Source organism: Odontesthes bonariensis, chromosome 1 (genome assembly GCF_027942865.1).
Source record: "Odontesthes bonariensis isolate fOdoBon6 chromosome 1, fOdoBon6.hap1, whole genome shotgun sequence".
NCBI lineage: Eukaryota > Metazoa > Chordata > Actinopteri > Atheriniformes > Atherinopsidae > Odontesthes > Odontesthes bonariensis.
Window position 1 is genome coordinate 24,803,439 of NC_134506.1, and position 20,300 is coordinate 24,823,738.

The following is a 20,300-nucleotide window of genomic DNA, read 5'->3' on the forward strand; positions in this document are numbered from 1 at the left end:
GGGGGGGGGGGTAAAAGCTGAGAGGCAGTCGAGGGAGGAGCCCGAAAGTTTGGGCTTGGAGCGTTTTGGCTTTGGTCTGCAGCAAGGCATCTGTGCTGGAGACTCAACGCAGAGGGAGAGCCAAAACACGACAATACATGGGATGTCTCTGCATTCATTTATCAAATTCTTTGTAACTGAGACACGCAACTGATTACAGTCTCAGTTTGGCCACTTCGTGCCTCATGTTGGTTTGCTTTACATTGTTTTTTGTAGTCTTTTGTGCCTTGGTTCATTTTGGTAATCCCTTCAGACCCTGCGTCCATTGGAATGGACATGACATATTTCTGTCTCTAAACCAATAAATACTCTGTAATTTAATTATGCCAGCAGTGCATGTTACTGACTGGATCCTGATTATCCAATCACAATCATTTCATGACATTGAGCAAGCTCTGAGAGAGTGACAGACATCAGACAAGACAAGCTCTCAGTATAATTGTAACAGGTACAAGTGATAATATTTGAAGTTATTTTGAATATATATCATATCATTAATTCATAGGATTTTTTCAAAGTCTATGGAGTTGGGCGGGTTCAGCTAACACTCAAATGTTTAGTGTCAGTATATAAAGAAACAACATACCTGTAAGTTTTTCATTTTCATACAGTTTACTATGGGGAAAACAGATTTTTCAGGTAATCTTATCTGCAGTCACACATCTATTGTGATCATGTGCATGTTCAGATTGCATTATTTCTGTATCTTCTTGCAGGCTCCAGGTTTTCCTGGTGATGACCTCACTGCTGTTCCCTACCCACTCTGTGATACACCATCAAGTTCATGTGCATGTTAAAAACTATACATAGACTCAAAACCATGCAAACATCCAGTTCCAGATGTTTAGGTCATACCTGATTGGTTACTATGTGGAAAAACTCAGCATTATTTTTCTTATGTTTTCATGACATTTTACGCCCATTTTGTCGCGGCGTCCATTGGAATGGACATGAAAAAATACTATTAAAAACATGAGATATCAAAAATGTGGTTTTTGCACTTTGTTTTTATGTTGGAGAGGAGTCAGAATCAGTTTGAAATTTTTTTTTTGCTCAGCCAAAAAAATGCAGGTCTGTTTGCAGCTGTTGTCTGTTTGCATCTTACTGGGAGATGTTTATGATTCTTCCCAGTTTGATCATTTTAGTAGTTTTGTGTCTCTTTGTGGTCATTTTGCTTCTTTTCGTAGTTGTTTTTTTTTTCTTTCCATTTTCTGTCTTTTAATTATTTGGGCCTCATACTGAGAATTTAGTTTAGCTCTTCCATTAGCTTCTAATTGAGCATTTTTTTTGTGCTTTATTTAAGTCTCTTGTCTCGCCTATGGGCGTTACATCGCTTTACGGTAGAGCTTTCTCCCCCTAATATTTATCTTTGCTTTCCATCTCTTTATCTTGCTTCTGCTCGTGTTTGTTTTGTGTGTCATATTGTTCAGTTTATGGTCATTTGTATTTCTTTAGAAGAAGCAGTCCAGCAGTTCAGCAAAGCAGCTTGGATCAGAACCCCCCCCCCCCCCCACACACACCCAAAAAAAGTGCTAAAACCGATGCACCAGTGAAAAGAGCCTATATGACATGATGTGCTCCTGCTGTATGTTAGGGATTTAGCAGATGTGTTTTATACCAGTTGGTTCAACCATGCATAGAACAAATTACTGCGATTGAAGCACAATTAAACAATAATGAAATAAAGGCAATGTATGGCTGAGGATGAAAGCAGTGATCTTTGATTGTTTTCTACTGTGCGTGTCTCAATCTGTGACGCTGGGAGAATAAGAAAGAGTGCAACGTTACTCGGACTTTGGGTGTGCTGTGCATGTGCAACATCTGAACGCCAGGGGGCAGTGTTAAATCATAGTTTGACAATGCACGTGAATGTGTTGTGCTCAGGTACTCTTGAGCAATGAGACACAGCAAGCACCACAATATATTTATCTGGTATTTCCCTGAAGAAAATGTTTTATTATAAATTGAGCAAAGAGAAAAAAAGAATCAGTCCGTTTCTTCTATGTAACAGAAAAGGAGATTTCTTCTCTGTCCTTTTATTTATTCACGTGCTTATGGATTTTAATATGCAGTCTTCGGCTTTTCCTTATCATAGGCCAAGGATAGTTTCTCTTCCTCTGCTGCTATTTTCATCCTTGCCGCATCTGTATGGTTTTACATGTCTGTGTGTGTGTTTGTGCATGTTTATCTATCATGTGGGCGACACAAAAACTGACAGCACACAAACTTTTTGGTGATATTCTGTAAGTGTGGGAACCAAACTGCAGTCCCCATCGGTACACAGCCATTTTTTTAAGGGACTAAGACTTAACTTTATGGTTGGAGTTCGGGTTAGTCATCCAGCTGTGATAGTTAGTGTTAGAAAAACAAGTTTGTCTGAAAAACATGTCTGCTATCCTGCCAGTTAAACCTTTTATTTAACTTCAGTAAAAGTTAGCTGTGGCGAGTACTGTCTGTTATCTACTTCTTCCCTCATCTGAATTCTCTGGAGCTTTACCAAGCACTGTGAAACTCTCTCCTTTGTTCTCTTTAACTTTGGATAAAGGTATTTGTTGTCAGTAAAAGTAAGTATCACTGATAATCCAAGATGCCTTCAGAGTGAGCATAGTGGTATCTAATGACAATACCTCCCGCAACCAGACAGAGATGAGGATATTCATTTCAGTCTCCCCTGTGAGCGCTCATTAGGTTGTTTTTATCAGCACAGCATGACTTGGTCACATTGGAGAGAACTGCAAAGGAAGATTGGTGTAGCCAAAGAATAAGGAATAGACAGTGTGAAAGAGAAGGTAATATGATAAGGTTAAGGAGGGGAGGAAAAGAGAGGACAGTGAGGTGAAGAGAAGACAGAACATCAGACATGAGGCCAAGTTCTCCAACAGGCTCGTTCTCAGAGCCCGGTTCGTATATATTTGTTTATGTGGTTGTGTGTTAGGCTGACCGTCACACAGCTGATGTAGAGGTAAAAACACAAAGAAGACTATCTGTATTTGAGTAATGGAGTTTTTTTTTTTTTCGGGTGCTGGATTGGGAGCTATGGCAGGACAGGACCAGAGACAGAGCAGTTTGGGTGAACTTTAATACTGAATCATCACCTCTTACACATCCCTGAGGAACGGACATAAGGACGTCCTCTCATTTAGCTCCACTTCTGTCTGGAATAAGGCGAGGTGGACTGAAGCACATTGAGAGGTCTGTTCTATGCTGGTGATAAAGACATCAGCTTTTAATTCAGCCTGCACTTCAGTCAGTGACTGACTGGCTGGCATAGATTGGTTGTTATTCAGTCGCCTCTCTATTCATCTATCACTGACTGCCTCCTTATCTCAACATATCTTTCTTCTTCACTCAGCGTTCAATCTTGTTTCAAGATCCTGTGAAGCTCCCCTGCTCTCTATAATATTACTAGTGAGTTTCAACCACAATACAGAGCCCCTCTGCAACTAAATACATCCTTTTTCTCTCTAGTGGAACCTTCATTCTGCTCCACAGGTGCACTTTAGTGTGGCCCTTTATTTCAGAGTGCTGTGCAACACCAAGGAAATGATAGATAGCTTTTGCTGCACAGAGGGGACACATTTCATCACAAGGGGAAATGATCACAAAATTTACTTTTGAGGAGCATGGAACCCTTTTTCCTTCTGTTGGTGCTTGTTTTGCAAATTAAAAGTTAAAGTGCAAAACAGGCTATGTAAGCTCTGTGGGAGCACAGAGGCTGGTTTCAGCAGCCAGTTTTTGGCTGGCTGTCTGCCGAACAGCGTTGCTCTGTACTGTGAACTGAGGTGTTTAACAACTGCGGCTTACATACTGGTTGTAAGTGCTTTTAGCGTCATCAGACTGCTCTTATAGCATACAGTTGCTTGCAAAACTAGTCACCCCCTTTTAACGTTTAACTGTTTCTTTGCTTTACAACCTGCCATGTGAATTATTTATTTTTTATTTTCACAAAAAATAGTCCAAAATGGTAAATGGAAATGAAAGAAAAAATGATGTGTGCTACTTTGTCACTACTTTGTACAGCCACCTTTGGGCAGCACTTTCAGCTGCAGGTCTCTTAGGGTACATCACTATGAGCTTGCCACGTGTAGCCACCAAGTTTTTTCGCCCATTCTTGGAAGTGAAACTGTTCCAGCTCCTTGAGGTTGGTTGGGTTCTGCTGGTGTGCAGCGATCTTTAAGTCATGCCACAAATTCTCAATTGGATTGAGGTCTGAGCTTGTTTCAGGCCATTCCAAAACCCTTAAACCATTTGAGATTTGAGTTTTAGCAGTATGTTTAGGATCATTGTCCTGCAGGAAGGTGAATCTCCATACATGTCTCAAATCTCTGGAGGACTAAAAACAGTTTTTCCTCCAGAATTTCCATGTATTTAGCACCACTCTGCATTCCCTAAATTCTGACAAGTTTCCCAATCCCTGCCAATGGAGTATAGGGCGATGAGGGTTGGGCTCACACCAGACATACTGTTTTCCTTGATGGCAAAAAAGTTTGACTCGGGAGTCATCTGTCCTTTTTCCATACGTTTGGGGACTAGTCTCCCACATGCCTTTTGGTGAGCTTTTTATGTCAGCAATGGCTTTTTCTATTTCATTTCTTTTTATGGCCACCTTTCCATAAAGCCAAGCTCTCAGGACAGCTTTTAGTGGTCCGATGAACATCACATCAGTCTTCTCTGTTGAGCTTTCTGCTCCTAAATTGTTACTATTTGGTCTTTTTTACCTCTCTGATTAATGCACTCCTTGGCCAGTTTATGAATTTTGGTGGACGGCCTTATCTAGGCAGGTCTGCTATGGTGCCATTTTATTTCCATTTTGTAATGATGAATTTCATGGTGCTCTGCAGGTTTTTACATTTCTTTTCACCAATTTTGACTATTTTCGGTTGAGTGAATTTGAATTTGATTCAAATGAATTTAAATTACAGGTTGTAACTCAAAATAAAAAAATGAAATTAAAATAGGAAGAACACTAAGGGGCGGAATAATCTTGCAAGCATCTCCATTTCAGCAGGCAGAGAATGTGCTGTCAGACTTCACATAATACTTTTTTTTAAGATATTGTGAGTTGTAAAATAAAACACCAAACTTATCATGGTTTATGATGTTTAATGATGTACTCAAGTTCTACTGCACTACTACTGAAACCAGAATATAAATAAAACAGGATCATAAAGAGGATAACAACACCTTCACACATGATGGAGTACAGCGTTGTCTGGTCCAGCTTAAGTGCTATTTTATTGTCCACCTTTCATCATCTAATCTCTTCTTCTTTTTGCAATAAATACTTTTTTTTCTCTATATTTTTTTTAGAATTCATACTGGGAAACAAACATGCTGACTTTGGTGATGTACCTCCCTAGCTGGGCTCGTCTCTCCAGCTCACTCATCTCCACCTCTGCCTCCAGAGTGGCGGGGCCCTGCACTGGGCTCACCAGCATCAGCTGACCTGTCAGACGGTCTGACCGCTGGACCGTGAAGTGGCGCCGAGCTTGGCTTCCACCGAGCAAAGAGAAGCGAAGCGTCTCACCTATTGGACGCAAAGCTGAGACTCTGAACATGACGCGAGGAGCTGACAGATTGGACACAACTGCCAGGTAATGGTAAGAGAAGGAGTTCGGGGCCTGAGAACATGCTTTGTTGTCCACAGGACAGGGGTTTCGTTCACAACGCCTGGAAGATAACAAAAGAAAACAGAGAAAAGTTGAAGCTGAGAAGAAAAATATGAGAGTGAAACTGGTTGAAGACTTAATACCCATATCTGCTTGGCACTGTGCTACTTCAGTTAAAAATGATCTGGGTTATTAATTTGGAGAAAAGTCTGTAAGGATAGTGCTCACATCGGTGATGTCTTGACATATGTAGCATGAGGGATTTTGGGGCAGTCCACACGAACACACTGGAAACCACCATACGTGTTAATGCATATCTGGTCCTTTGTGCAGTTGTTTTGCCTGTTGGCACACTCATCAATATCTGGGAGACAAGACAGAGCCATTACTGTAAATACAAAAAATGCTAATATACTAAAAAGGCAAATAAATAACAGACAGCGATTCCCTAATGCTTCTTCTAGTTAAGATAACTTGTTGAAAAAAAAAAGTTATTTAATCTCTATAGAGAAAGTGGTGTTGGAACTTAACATGAATAACATTTGATCTCATTCACGTGTTGGTTCTGCACTTTTATTTATTACATTGTGGCCATTGCATCTCTTTTAAGCCATTCTGTTTCTCTTTGAGCTGATGTGTTGTCATCATTTTCAGCTGTTTTGAATCTGGAGAACAGACTCGATAGATAAATAAATAAAAAAACAATTAAAAATGGTGTGTGCACCTTTACAGCTGCGTCCATCGCGGGTCACATTGTACCCAGCTGGACAGGAACAACGATAGCCTCCAGGGGTGTTAACACAAGCATGTAAACACAGTCTGCCAGCTTGTCCATTATGGAACAACTCACATTCATCTATATCTGAAATGCATAATGCACGCACACAGTAAACATCCCATACAGATACATCATAAATGTTAGAATTTGTAATTAGGGTTTGATTAAATACCAATGCAGGTGTAGCTGTCTCTGCCGGTGATGGTGTATCCCGGCTCACAGGTGCAGTGGGTGGTTCCCTGCACAGTGCTACAGCGGGATGGACGAACAAAAGGCCCAGTTGTAGCAGCTGGTAAGGTGGTAGCAGCAGCAGCACTGGCGGCAGAAGTATTTGTCATGGTGATAAAGACTGAATGATGAAGTCAAACGAGAGAGGAGAAATTGTGGTCAGCTGTGAAAAATATTTTCACAACATGTTGAAAAATTCCTCCGAGCCGTTTTTCTGAGTCAATCTCAGACCTTCGGTGTTTATTTATCCAACTGATTGAATGTGACAGACATGGTGGATGTGTTCGGGATGACTTGAGACGGTGGCAGTCAGGGCTGTCAGTGTCAGTTGCTCTTCTACAGTAGAGTAGTAGGGTTGTAAGTCACAGTAAGCACTTTTAGCTTTATTTTATTTAGGAGATATTCTTTATATCAGAAGTCAACAGGAAAAAGCAGTGAAGATTCAATAACAGTATGCTTTAGGTCAGGATAACAAGTGGCTTCAGTGTTGGGTTTTTATGCCTCTGGGCTGGTTGTAACTAGAGGCATCATGCTCTCCAGTTGTATGTCTGTCAGTCTGTCTATACATCTCTTTGTCTGTATGTTTCTATGTAGTTAGAAACATATTATCTTTCTACCCTTGTGAATTCAAAATCTTTTGAAAAATTTCCAAGGGATTTTCGTAAAATGTTGCACAAAAGTTTTGCTTAAAAAAGAAACTAATTTAAACTTGATGGTCAAAATCAGTTGGAAATTAAGCTTAGAAATAAGTGTATTTGCATGCTCGAACAGAACAACAGTCAGTGTGGAAATACTGCAGATGTGTGTGTAGAATAGCTGAGATGGTTTGATCAGGAAAAAAAACAATGAAAGCTGTAAATGTCACTACTGAAGTTCCTTGCAAAACAAACATAGACTACAGAATAATGTTCATGCATGATATATTTAATTGTAGTGAATGAATTACTCGTAGCTTTTTATTGAATGGTCATTATTTGAAGTTTTAAGTTCTCAACAAACTAACCAATTGGATATCAGCATTAAAATTCCTAAAAATTGTTAAAACAAAAACAAGCTGGGCTCCACAGATTTACCCTGCCATCTACATCAGGGAGCAGACCACCATTCCTTAACAAGTCCTGTCTGGGACTTCAGGCTGGAATTTAGTAAGACCCACTCTGTGGTATTTAGCACTGGCTTGTATTTGCAAGTCAGACTACTGGCCAGTGTAATCTTCTTCAGCAGACGAGGAAGATTTGGATTATAGCCTATAAACATATATGTGTTATAAATAATATTTTGACATACCGAAGAGATCCTGCAATCATATATGTTAATATTTCATAAGACCAAAGTGTCTTAAGTGTCTCTGTGGTAGGATGGTAAAATTACCCCTCCAGTGTGTGTGTGTGTGTGTGTGTGTGTGGTCTGAGTATTTCGAGTGTTATACTTGCATGTTGGCACAGGGCTCTGACATGTAATTCCAGCCCAACCTTTGGCACAGACACAAGAAAACTGATTCACCTCATCCATACACGTCCCACCATTCAAACAGGGAGACGATGCACACTCATTGATGTCTGAGGGAAGCAGACAGAGAGGATGTTATCCAGGGGTGCTATCTTTGAACCCTTTCAGAGATACCATGACATATGCAACTTAATAACTTTGATGCTTGAACTGCTGAGGACATAGCATTATGACATATAGATGTATTGTAGAAATAGGAGGAAATAATGGAGCATAACAAGTTAATGTTATGGGTGAAGCCAATATTAAGGGGAAGCCACATCTTGATCAAAAAGCCTTTGAGCTGTTATCTCAAAGTCAGCAATCTGACAAGGAGATGTAGAGTCTGGAATGGAATATCCCATGTCAAGCATTCAAAAAGATCTCTGGACAGCAACTAAAGTACATAACAAAAGAAATATGATCACGGGGCAGATGCGTAATGTATCTCTACATAGAAAATGTACAAAAAGAGGAGAGGAGACAGAGACCTTACAAAGAGGATGTTGACAGGGATGTAAAAGAGATCAGTGGGTCAGATAACCGGATGAGTGATGGTCAAGCAGAAGAAGTGGAGAGAGTGGAAAGGGAAGAGGGTGAGGAGACAGAGATGGAGAAAATGGCCTCACAGTGAGGACAGGCAGCAGAGGACTGGCCTCTAACCTCGGCAGATGGGCTGCTGGCCGCTCCAGGTCAGGCTATTCTGACAAACCCTGCTCTCTGATCCCACAAGTTCATAACCAGGGTCACACAGAAAGTGGACCTCATGCCCCGTGCTGTGGGATTTTCCAAGTTTCCTCCCATTGGTGGGAGTATCCAGTTTCGGGCAGGTACCTGGCAGAAGTATAGATTATTAGAAAAAAAAAATTCACTTTTGAACAACTCTGTCTTTCAAGGGCTGTGGCTCACTGTTTATGGTTTTTGTAGTCGGCTTCCCTGCACTGCTCTGCAGTAAATTAATTTTCTTCTTCAGGTTGCGTAGACTCTGCAAGTAGGAGGCTTCATGGGCTGAGAGAAGCTTCTGGACCTGCTTCAGAGACCCTTGCATTTCTTGCCGACTGGGACAGTCCTGCAGGAAAACAGAGCAGTTAACGACATTAAAGTGTGATGCAATATGAAGTGTTTGGAGGGTATTATAGTTTAATGGTTAGGTTAAAACAAAACAGTTGACTAAAGCACTTCACAGTCCATTGAAACTGACAACTCAAACACCAAAGCAAAAGATCAAGAGACAAAAGAGACAAAGGATTGTAAGTAACTTGTAAAGGTAGACTGTTCTATAGATTTGAGGAAGCCATAGAAAAAGCTTGACCTGCTTTTATCTCTAGGTTTAAACCTCTATAGATTTATAAAACTACAGAGCTTCTTCATAAATTTTCTTCAGAAGTTATGGTGGTTTTGCTGGTTGTACTTCTGAATACAGTGAAGCTATTCCTCTGGCTAAGGTCAGTTCAAAATAAATATTTATCGACACAGAAAATTCTCCTGAAGTGAGAGACCACAAGCCACTGATGTCAATGATTTATGAGCAGGAGAACTGACCCATTCATTCCAACATTTGCAATCATTTACAACACTCCAAAAAAGCTGGATAATGAAAAGCTTTTATAACCCTAACACCAAATGGACTGAATGTAGCTTTTCACGAGTTGTTGACAATTAGCGCCTCTACACTCCCAACAACATTCACCCATGCACACAGCTCTTCTCAGTCTATACAGTTTTTTAATCAGTGTAATACTTTCTCCTCAATCATACACACACTCACGCTCTGATGAATGGATTTGGGAGGGTCAGTGTCTTGCCGAACGACACTTCAACATGTGAACGGGGGAAGCTGTGGATCGTAGCACTGACCTTCCAACTGAAAGATAACAGTACGGTCTCTGAAGCCACAGTTGCCCAATACATAATTTTATTACCGAGTTTACTTCACCTAAATCACACCGACTTGTTCTTCTGTGTACTTGCCATTGGAAAAAAATCTAATCACCTACAAAGCACATGGACATCTGAGTCTACTTTACCTTTTGAGTTGTTTCACTAATTTTTGCAAAACAACTGTTAAACTGTGGTTAAGATGCTTTGTAACATGGAATCCCGTCTGTAACAAAACATAGCCACCTCCGGAGCATGCAAACAAAACAAATGCCCTAAATGGATACTGTATCTGTGCTCCACAGAAGCTCAGGTGTTTTTCTGTGGGAGTAAATGCAGCAGGGATCAGAGAGTGTTTGGTCACTGTGTGGACTTTAAAGCAGAAACCTCCTTATTTGCTAGTTGGCTAGATCCTTTAGCTCAGCCGTAAACAGAGAAGCACTCTGTGTAACACAGTGTGTTCTTGTGATGTGGTTTTAGGTGTAGCCTCCTCTAGAAGTCTTCCCCACATAAAGTTATGTAATGACATTTTAAGACAGGGGTAAGTATAAAAAGCTACAGTGCTTATGGGTAAATTACTCACTGAGTTTGGGGTTAGTCCCTCGGTTATGAACTTCCTCAGCTTAAACATCACCTGTGTTACAACCTCCCTTTTCACTGGCTGGAGGCTTGAGGGAGTGGAGCGGTCTTGTTTTCTGGCCACACTCTTTCCCTCATTACTCTCATTCCGTCATTCCCCACCTGCCCTCCCTTCTCAGGCATGTTTTCGCACAACCAATTAGTGTTTTCATCCTGCAGGACTTATGTAAGAAGGGCAAATATTTGTTGAAAACACCTTTCTCATTTATGGTGAATTGAGGTTTGGAAAGATTTCGGTCATCTAGGGGGAGATAGTGGCTGGCGTTGATGGTGTGGCTGCCAAAGGCCTCTTTTTGCGTGTGCTTGACAACATTTCACATGGCCTCATGTTAAGTAAGCGATTTTTACAACGGCTGGCTTAATATTACCGTAAAGTTATAGCTAATCTAATTAAACAGTATGAAAGAAAAACATGAACTTTCATATACTTTGTAAAGGACCGTCAGACTCCTTCTCAGACATTTACACACACATACATTCTTAGCAGAATACAAACAAATACTGTACAAGCACAGATGCAGACATGCATGCGAAGGCTTGAAGAGAGTCATTCACAGACACATGCAGCTTCCTGGAAATGCTTAGCAGCTTGCAGTGAAGCACAGCAAAGATATGGTGAGTTAATTCAGTCTCTGGAGTCTGTGGGATGTTGTTTCTGAAGCTTGCGTGCAAAGTAGAGGCAACTGAAGGTTTGCTCTGTCAGATTTTTCTCTGTAGCGTACAGTAAGGATATTCACAGTGGTACATGTTGTGTGCTTCTGAGCAGAGAAGTTAACCAAATTTGGGCATTGAAGCCTCTCAAACCACATATGATTATTTGATGCATATTTTTAGCAAATACCTTTTTAACTAATTTAACATCATTATCTCAAATGAACCAGTATAAGCCAATGCTCACTGCTGTCACTCAGATTTATTCATTTGCTATCTTACAATATTCTGTTGCATAGATTCTTACCTGTCCAAAAGTAGGATAGAGCAAACAGAAGCACAGCAAAGTAATGATATTCACAGCTGACGCAAACATGGTTCCACTAACGCCAATGCACCGTCGACAAGCGGTCCTCAGATGTGTTAGAAGCTACAAACAGGGTGAACCTTAAGTTGTCAGCCCACAGAGTGAGCAGAGACTCTAGGTACGAAGCTGCTGCAGCTAAACGATGTGGAATGCTGGCTTTACTGTTCAGGAGCCAATCAGAGAAAGAGACCTGGAAGAAAACATTTTTATCCCTTTGCTTGATCTTGAGTGCACTTTCTCGCTGCTCAAAGCAACTTGATGATTTGAGAATCTATAGAGAACCTGTGCCCTCTGCAGGAGTACATGCATACTGTATGCACATTCCTGTTTTTGATATTAGCTGGATCCATCCATCCATCCATCCATCCATTTTCTTTTTTTTATTGGACGTCCATCGCAGGGCTAACACAGACATACAGCTAGCCGACCCATGCTCTTAATCGCAGGGTCAAATTAGAATCACCAGTGACCAAACATGTACGTTTTCAGAATGGAAGGAAACTGGAGCTCCAAAAGTGTACACTGGAACATGAGAACATGCAAACCAAACAACACAAATTACCCTCAGGTTACAAGCAAAGGGCCATACCTGGCCTAGCTATTATTGTCACAGCATAAATGGATTAATCCCCCTAACTCACTGTTACTGCTCTTAATTGGGCAATCTTCAACTAACAGACTAATAATGGAGCAAAAATAAGTACATAGAGTTTATAAATTATACAGCAGTCTGTATCCTGCACTAATGCTTGTTTTTGGGTAGAAATAAAACTCCTCTATAAACTTATATTTGATTAAGTAGTTGGGTTGCATCTGTCCTTGTTGACCAATGAAAAGGGCTATTTAGTTTTTTGTGGGTCTCACCCCATCACCTTAATCTTTTTTACAGTTGCTGACTGTGAAAGAGAAAAAAAAATGCGATTTACTAAAAATGTCTGTGAGGAATGTGATCACGTAAATGAATGGGTAAAGAAGTGCTGTACATAAAAAATCTGTTGTGTTGAAGGGTTTTTGTCTGGTGGGGGGGGGGGGTGGGGGGGCAGGCCTGCCGATAAAACCGTGATAAAACTGAGATGTTAAGTGCATTGAGCACAAACAGATGACTCCTTTGGTTACTGGATTTACCTGAGAATTCATCCTGGAGAGTGGCTGCATCCGACTGAACACAGAACAGAATGTGAGCCTAACGGGGTCAGATAGGCTTTTTTTTTTTTAAATGATAGAGAGAGAGAGAGAGAGAAAACCGCGGGACAGCCTGGGGACTAAATCCTTGTTAAAAAATGCACACAGCTCACAGTGGAGAGACATGAGTCCATTGTGTTGCGCTGCAGCCATCTGCAGACAGTGAATCATCACACAGTGTATATCGTGATTCATGAGTCTCACAATGGGTCCATGAAAATGAAAGAAAGAATAAAAAAACATCGTCCCTATGTTTAAACAGGCATGTTGGTAGCTCCACCCTGTACCATGACACTCTAAGACCTATACTGTCTTTTGTACCACTTTCTGTTCTACCATATCTTGCGCCGCTATTGTCATATCTGAAACATTTTATCTGTCACTTCAGCTCAAAAATGAAGATTAATCTCCAGTGAGTAATATGAAAGATAAGCATCAGTCCTTCAAAACAAGCCTCCCTTCAATAACAGTGATGAACGCTCCTGCTCAACCTTGTAGTCAATGTGGCTATGTCCTCTTTTTGTCTTTTACTAGATGGGAAATTATGGCAGAGATTAGTGCTTCAAACATGTGACAGTGTCACTAATCATGTGTTCAATAATTAGGTGAAAATGGTCATGCGAAAAAGAAAGTACATCTCAAACATTTTCAAACGTAAGGTTTTTTCATGTCAGCATATAAGGAAAACCATCTGGTTCATACCGTGTCTTAGAATGAGGTAAATTTTCCCCTAAGATGACAACACGATATATTGCTCCATGTTGGTATTTATGAAACAAAATCTAAGCCAACACGCAGAAGCATTATCTAGCAGCCAGGTGCTGCTAATCAAATGATCAGCAAGTGTGAGCGCCTCTATAAAAGTAGAAGTTTTGGCAGTTTGCTGGTCTGGAACATTCAGGTGTGTGTATACACAATGCCAAGGAGGAAAGATATCAGCAAAGACCTTAGAGAAGCAATTGGAGTCTATCCTTCTATAGTGAGATAGACTATTGACAAGTGGAAAGTATTCAACAGCTGTCAATGTTCCCAGGAGTGGATGTTCAAGCAAGTTCAACGCACAGCTAGACGGTGCAATCTACAGAGAAACTGTAAACAAGAGCTATATTTCAAACTTTACAAGCCTCAGTTAGCATGTTGAATATGCAAGTTTGTGACAGTGCAATTAGACAAGACTGGAAAGGATAGTTTGCTTGGAAGGGTTGTCAAGAGAAAGCCTCTTCTCTCTGAAAATGGCAGCACAGCTTAGGCTTGCAAAGCTGCATCTGAGCAAACCACAAAACAGGTGCAACAATGTTCTTTGAAGAGACGAGACCAAAGTGGAGACGTTTTGCCATATTGCACAGTGCCACGTCTCGGGGAGCCAAACGTAGCATATCAGCACAAACACCTCATACCAACTGTCAAGCACAGTGGTGGAGGGCTGATGATTTGAGCTTGTTTGCAGCCAAAGCACCCGGACACCTTGCAGTCACTGAAATGACCACAAACTCCCCTGTATACCTAAATATTATAGAGTAAAATGTGAGGTCATCTGTCTGACACCTAAGGTTGGCTGAGACAGACTGAATTGTGCAACAGGACAATGATCTAATGATCAAATACATATAAATATATATAAATAAAATAAACCATGCTACCATGAACCAGTCAAACTCAACCTGCTTGAATCGGTGTGTGGGACCTTAAGTGAGCTGTGCAGGAACAAATGCCTGCAATTCTCAAACACCGAAGTGAAGAAGAGTTGGACAAAATTCCTCCTCAACGATAGACTGATAAAGTCATGTAGAAAAAGATTCCTTCACAATGATGATTGTACAAGTGTTTTTGAATCAGTTCTTAGTCGTTCACACACAAGCTCAGAATTTTGGCTCAGTTTTTGTCCAGTAAATAAATGACTCATTGTAATGTATCACAAGTTGTTCTTCATCTGAGGATGCATCAACCTCATTTTAAGACCCGGTAGGGACCAGAGGACTTTCAATATGCCAAGTCATGTAAATCCTTACATTTGAAAGAGTGAGTATTTTCACGTAACTGTATGTAAACTAGGAAAGTACAACTTTGAGATTTAAATCAGTTTCCTTTTTATATGACAGCACTATTGTGTGTCATCACATCTAAGGCTTACATACTCGTTTAACAGCTGTTGTCATAGTCAGCAGATCATGATTTGACACAAGATACAGTAAGCTTGGAGCTGTGTCGAGATGGAGTCTGGAGTTTTTCGTCTCCACAGCAAAGATACTCAGAAACTAATCTCCTTTAAGACCAGCATCATATTATGTAACAAATTCAGTTATGAATATTTGAATATTGTATCAAGAATGTATGTAATTTAAGATATAGCTTTCCTCCTTAATCTTCGGGACAGATAGCTTAATCATTGATTGCTATCTGTCCCTGTTTATTTGGACAATGGAAACCTATACTGTCTCTCTCTCTCTCTTTTGTTAAAACATCTGCACTTCAAAAGAGAGACACCACTGGAGCCCAGTAGTTAAAATGACATGCAAACATACCGTCTGATACGCTTTACATTAAGTTAAAGGGTCTTCCGATGTCAGATCTCCTGAGTGGGTGATGACAAGAGGAGGAGGAGGGCGAGAGGGAGGGGGAGGCAGGATAACTGTGATCCTGACAGAGGGCTCTGTTGTTAGGGACGTTTCAGAACATCACGATGGGGTTTGCTGCGTCTCTCCGGACTTTGGATTTGTGTGTCGTTTTGTTTTTGCTCGACTTGTTTACTTCTGAGAATCGGATTATTGCAGAATCGCCGGACATACCGATGTCTCCAACCACCGGTAAACTCACTTCAAATTACCCACGAGTGTCAGACGGCCACGAGGGCCATACTAGCGCAGGCTGATTTAAAAAAAAAAAAAAAAGAACTTAGGCATTGTTCTTGATTTATTTCTAATTATAGCAAGTGGGTCTTTGAGAGTCCAATCTGACAAGAAGAACTTTGTATCCTCGTGTCGAAAATCAGGTGTCAGTCATTTAAGATGCAGATTCTCGTGGACTCGAGGCCGCTCAGATTTATCTGTACCACCTGCTAAACCCGTAAGGAGTCTATCTGTGATGTTCTGTTGGAGTGTGACATTATCCAAACCAATTTCCTTTTGATAGCATTTTGACAGACACATGGCATACTTATTAACACTTCACTCAGAAGTATATTGATAAAAACTTCCAAATCAAATGTGTGTAGAAGTAATTAACTTGAGAAAAAGAAGATAACATTTCGCAATTTAATGATACATATCAACAGCGTGCCCGCCTATGAATGGTTAAAGGATATCAGGCAATTTAAAGCAGCAGAATAGTAAAATATTTGAGCTGCAGGCTTTCTTGATATTGCTATTTTTATTATTATTTGTCATCATGTCATGGTTGTGTTTAACCTAAGATCACATCAAGCCATTTTATGATAACAATGTCATGATAAGAAAGGGTTTTTCAACTGTTTATTGAGTTCAGCATGGTTGGGAGTCTGCTTTCCCCCCTCTATCAATGGAGGAATAAACTGACCTAGTTTTAATAGGGGTGTGTTATTAGCAGACAGAATGTTAAAGTTTGTTTACTAAAAGTATCTTTACAGTTATAACTGTCACTATACAGTCACATTTGATATGGAACAGGATTCAGGTATAACTTTGTGCTTTGATTGAAATGTTGTGTTGAACCTAAAAGGCTGAGAGAGGCTGAGTGACAGACTTTTTTAAAGCCATGCTTCAAATGTTCTCCCTTGAAAGTGTCGTCCCGCCAGTGGTATTTGCATTCTGTTACCGTGGCAACAGCAGCAGAGGTATAGTAAATGAGCGTTTGTGTTCTCTTCCAGGGCTCAGGGTGAAGGAGCACTCTCAGATTGTTGCCCAGCACAATAGACTGCGCAGCCGGGTCAGACCCATGGCAGCTAACATGCAAAAAATGGTTTGTGGCACCTATTGTCTGTCTCTTGTCCATGTTTGAATGGTGCATTTGCTGTTGCCTCAATGTGAAGTTTTAATGTTATCCTTTTGTTAACAGTTTGTGCTTTTGTTGGAGTGCTCAATTGTGCATGGAGCAAATAATCAAGACAGACAAAAGTTTAGTCTAACAATGCAGCTCACGTTTCCCTCTTCATAAAAATCACTGGATTTTGATTGAATCTCTCCGTGCTCTTTTGTAAAATCTTTGGCTATAAGTTGCCAACTTATTCAATATGTTTTCAAGCTCAAACAAGCTTGCGGTTCTTGCTCCTCTGGCACAGAGATGATGACGACTGTGTACAATATACTGATTAGACATGCACAAAGACGTGGAACCCTGTAGATTCTGAGAAGTTTGATGAATGAAATTTAGAGGGCAGAAACCATGTTCACACAGCTCATTTTCTACATATTTCCAAGATAGAAAATACTGAAACATGGCAACAAACAAAGCAACATGAAAGCATCCATGGCAGCAGGGTTAAAATGTGCTACATCAGTCCACTGCACAAAATGTTTTAGAATGAACTCAGTGAAATTGTGGGATTTTAGAGATTTATTGTGATCATTTTTGGCAGTGAAAACCAGCCCAGTCTCCCGAGAAAATGTGTCTGATGTTCAAAATGTAGCAGTGTCACAAAAAAGCACATCAATTTTAAACTGATAATGATTTACATCGTACATCAGGTGTGTGACCACGAAGGACAATTGAGATTATTTTGGTTGACGTGCTTTGGTCACCACAGCAGGGTCAGCTTTGATTTAGAGACATATTCCACCAAAAATAAAATCACTCAAGAGAGATGTGAATAAAACATGTTTTATCATTTGGTTGAGCTGTCAACCCCTGTAGTCTTCATAGTCTCAGCAGTTTGAAACAGTAGTGCTAGTGCATCGTTTGCTCTGCTGCGAGCTGAGTGATAATGTTGGAAATTAGAATAAAGCCAAAATTTATTAGCTGTGTAAAATGTCTCGTATGGGTAATACAGTGAAATTACACAAATTAATCTTTTCTTTTTAGATAAGGATAAAACTCTTCAAAACAACATTTTCTTGTTTGTGTCTTAATACTAATGGTGCACCCATACTATTAGAGTGCTATTGTATGTTCTGACTATAACAATGACTAAAGAAGAGACTCATGAATAAATGTTGCTGAGTCTCCAAGAATCTTAACATTTTGGCTCAGGTTTTTGTTATCTCTCTAACTTTTAAATAGTCTTCCTATCTTATTCCATTTATCGATTTGCCTTGAAGCACCGTACAGCTGTCTCTCCTGTATGTGATTATGACCAAGAGGTAATAACGAATGTGAAACCCACAAAGCACTCAATACCTTCTGGGCCCAATATGAGATTTGTACCAGGGCAAACTGTCACTTTGTCATAGATTACATCCTCAGAACCACCCATACAGAGCGAGCCTCTTTCTTCAACTGCTCTCTGGCCTCTGAGAACTGTTCTCAACTGATAAGACAGTAATGAGAAAGAGCGGATGTGGATAATCATCCTGTATTCACAACCCTGGTATTACAGGTAATATTCCCTCAAAAGCTCTTAGAGAAAGCTTTGCCGGGCTGAAGAGGCATATTAAAGAGCTTTGCTGATAAACGTTAAACGGCTCAAGGCTTCGGCTGTGTTTGTGAATATCTGAATACGTTTTTTTGGTTTTTTTTCGCACACACATACACAGGAACGAACTGTTTAGCATTGTGGCGATATTGCGTTGAAGTGATTATTATACAGTCATTTAGGCTAAGCTTTAGGATGAGATAAAATACCAACACTTCAAGAATGAATGAGGCCTCCTCCTTTTTCCCACCCATTGCCCCCTCAGCAAGTTTTACTTGAGATCTTTAAGCCAAGAAGAAGTCCCATGAATCCTAGCATCAACCACAGAGACAGAAATTAAAGTCAAGCATTCACTTTTTTATGTGCAAATTATGACCTCTGTTTATGAGATTTTATCTCACTAACCCCCACCCTTACTGGCATCAAAAAATGGCTGACATGAGAGAGCAGAGTGAACGGTGAAATTTAGAGGTCTTAGCCTTTTTTACACCACGTGTGAAGTCTGTCAGCAAAATTACAGTTATTACATCATTTTGGTGTTCCCGCATTGACAGAAAAATTCAAGCTGAAAGCCAGAATCTGCACCTTAGCTATAAAAATGCTTGTAAATACTTTAGCCTTTCTGCTTTGACGCCTAAATGCAGTCAGATTGGTGGCGAACCCCAGACTTGAAACGTCCACTCCTCAGTGAGGAGCCTTTAACTCTGAATAAATACAGGTCACTGCTTAATGTATTGTCACTTCAGCAACGCTTATATTTGGAGAGCCAGGGAGGAAGATACACAACCCTGTGTAATATAACAGTGCAATGTTAGACACTTGCCTCAAAGACAATCATGAAATCGTCTTTCTGCATGTTTTGAATTATATCCCGACCAACGTTTAAAGATGTGAATTTTATTGGTGGGTTTCTTTCTTCCTTGCACAACATTTAGTATAATTTACAGATGAGGGTGGAGTGAACAGAAAATGCAGATTTCAAAGTTGTAAGATGGCCATGATATTTTCCTAACCTCAACTCCGGTAAATGTTTTAATGTCTAACCTAATCAGGTGGTTCATGTGTCTAAACCTAACCATTTAGGGGGTTAAAGCAAAGTTGGAAAAGCATTGGTCCAGACAGGAGGCAAACGTGGGTCAGTCCTTGGTCTCTCACCATCACCTCCATTATCCAAATAAGAACTTTTTCATCTCTTGAAACTAAACTATTCAGCACTGGTCTCATAAAATCCAACCTAATGACAGTTTTTGTAAAGTAATAATAAGTTATGAAGCTAAACAGTTTATTTGAAATGACATTTTAGGCCAGTTATGGCCTAGAACCATGCAAATATGTTTTTATAACAAAGATGTCTCAAACATTGTCAACTGTGACTGACAATTACAGACGGCTGAATTGCTGTGCATGACAGGTGTCATGTCATTATAACAGTGTCAACTCTGGAAATACTGCCGTTGATTTCAATCTCTCGCTCCGAACTTTGTGCTAGTGTAGTTTTTATTCCAAAATAAGACATTTGTGCAAAGTCTATATCTGCTGCCCGCAGTATTTTTATGATTGGCTCCAACACCTAGTTCACAACAGTTTGAAGAAAATCACTGAAATACTGAAAAAATAACCCTCTTGCCAAAGAGGTAATGTCAGTATCTACAAATCACAATGTGAGTATAGACTTAGGGGGCAATTTGAAGACCAACTAACATCAAATGTTTGCATGATCACATGAGCAGTGATGAAAATTTTCTTGATAATCAATCGTTACGAAAATGATTATTTCTTAATTGTTTACTATTCATTTTAGAATTCCTTTAACATGTATCAGTCAGAAAGTAATGTTGGTGTCTGCTTAGCGAAAAGACAGCTGACAGAGGATTTTTTTAGGTTGTTTGTCAAATTCCA

The 20,300-nt window shown here is 40.1% G+C and overlaps 2 protein-coding genes across 2 annotated transcripts in view; one reads left to right on the forward strand and one right to left on the reverse strand.

The window, feature by feature from the left end:
* Positions 1 to 5,122: 5,122 nt before the first annotated feature.
* LOC142384947 (fibulin-7-like) lies at positions 5,123 to 11,829 on the reverse strand. Its single transcript, XM_075471236.1, has 8 exons — positions 11,618 to 11,829; positions 9,052 to 9,211; positions 8,806 to 8,976; positions 8,088 to 8,213; positions 6,599 to 6,775; positions 6,373 to 6,510; positions 5,877 to 6,012; positions 5,123 to 5,709 (listed from the first exon to the last, which is right to left on the reverse strand). Exons 1-8 carry the CDS (start codon positions 11,684 to 11,686, stop codon positions 5,346 to 5,348), a joined length of 1,341 nt encoding a protein of 446 aa, XP_075327351.1. The 5' UTR covers positions 11,687 to 11,829; the 3' UTR covers positions 5,123 to 5,345.
* Positions 11,830 to 15,616: 3,787 nt separating this feature from the next.
* The window catches only part of LOC142377581 (C-type lectin domain family 18 member A-like), an 89,376-nt gene continuing 84,692 nt past the window's right edge, over positions 15,617 to 20,300 (forward strand). Inside the window, exons 1-2 of the mRNA XM_075461836.1 lie at positions 15,617 to 15,663; positions 16,701 to 16,792. Of these exons, the coding sequence (XP_075317951.1) occupies positions 15,648 to 15,663; positions 16,701 to 16,792 (108 nt within the window). The 5' untranslated portion in view covers positions 15,617 to 15,647. The remainder of the gene's footprint in view (positions 15,664 to 16,700; positions 16,793 to 20,300) is intronic.

Bases quoted from the DNA above. Each gene is read 5' to 3' on its own strand.
- LOC142384947 (XM_075471236.1), bottom strand. From the start codon at position 11,686: ATGTTTGCGTCAGCTGTGAATATCATTACTTTGCTGTGCTTCTGTTTG. The intron at 6,776-8,087 runs GCAAGTATAACA...TTCATCATTCAG, and splicing joins TCAGAGCCCTGTGCCAACAT to TCTTTATCACCATGACAAAT. The intron at 6,511-6,598 runs GTATTTAATCAA...TATGCATTTCAG, and splicing joins AGACAGCTACACCTGCATTG to ATATAGATGAATGTGAGTTG.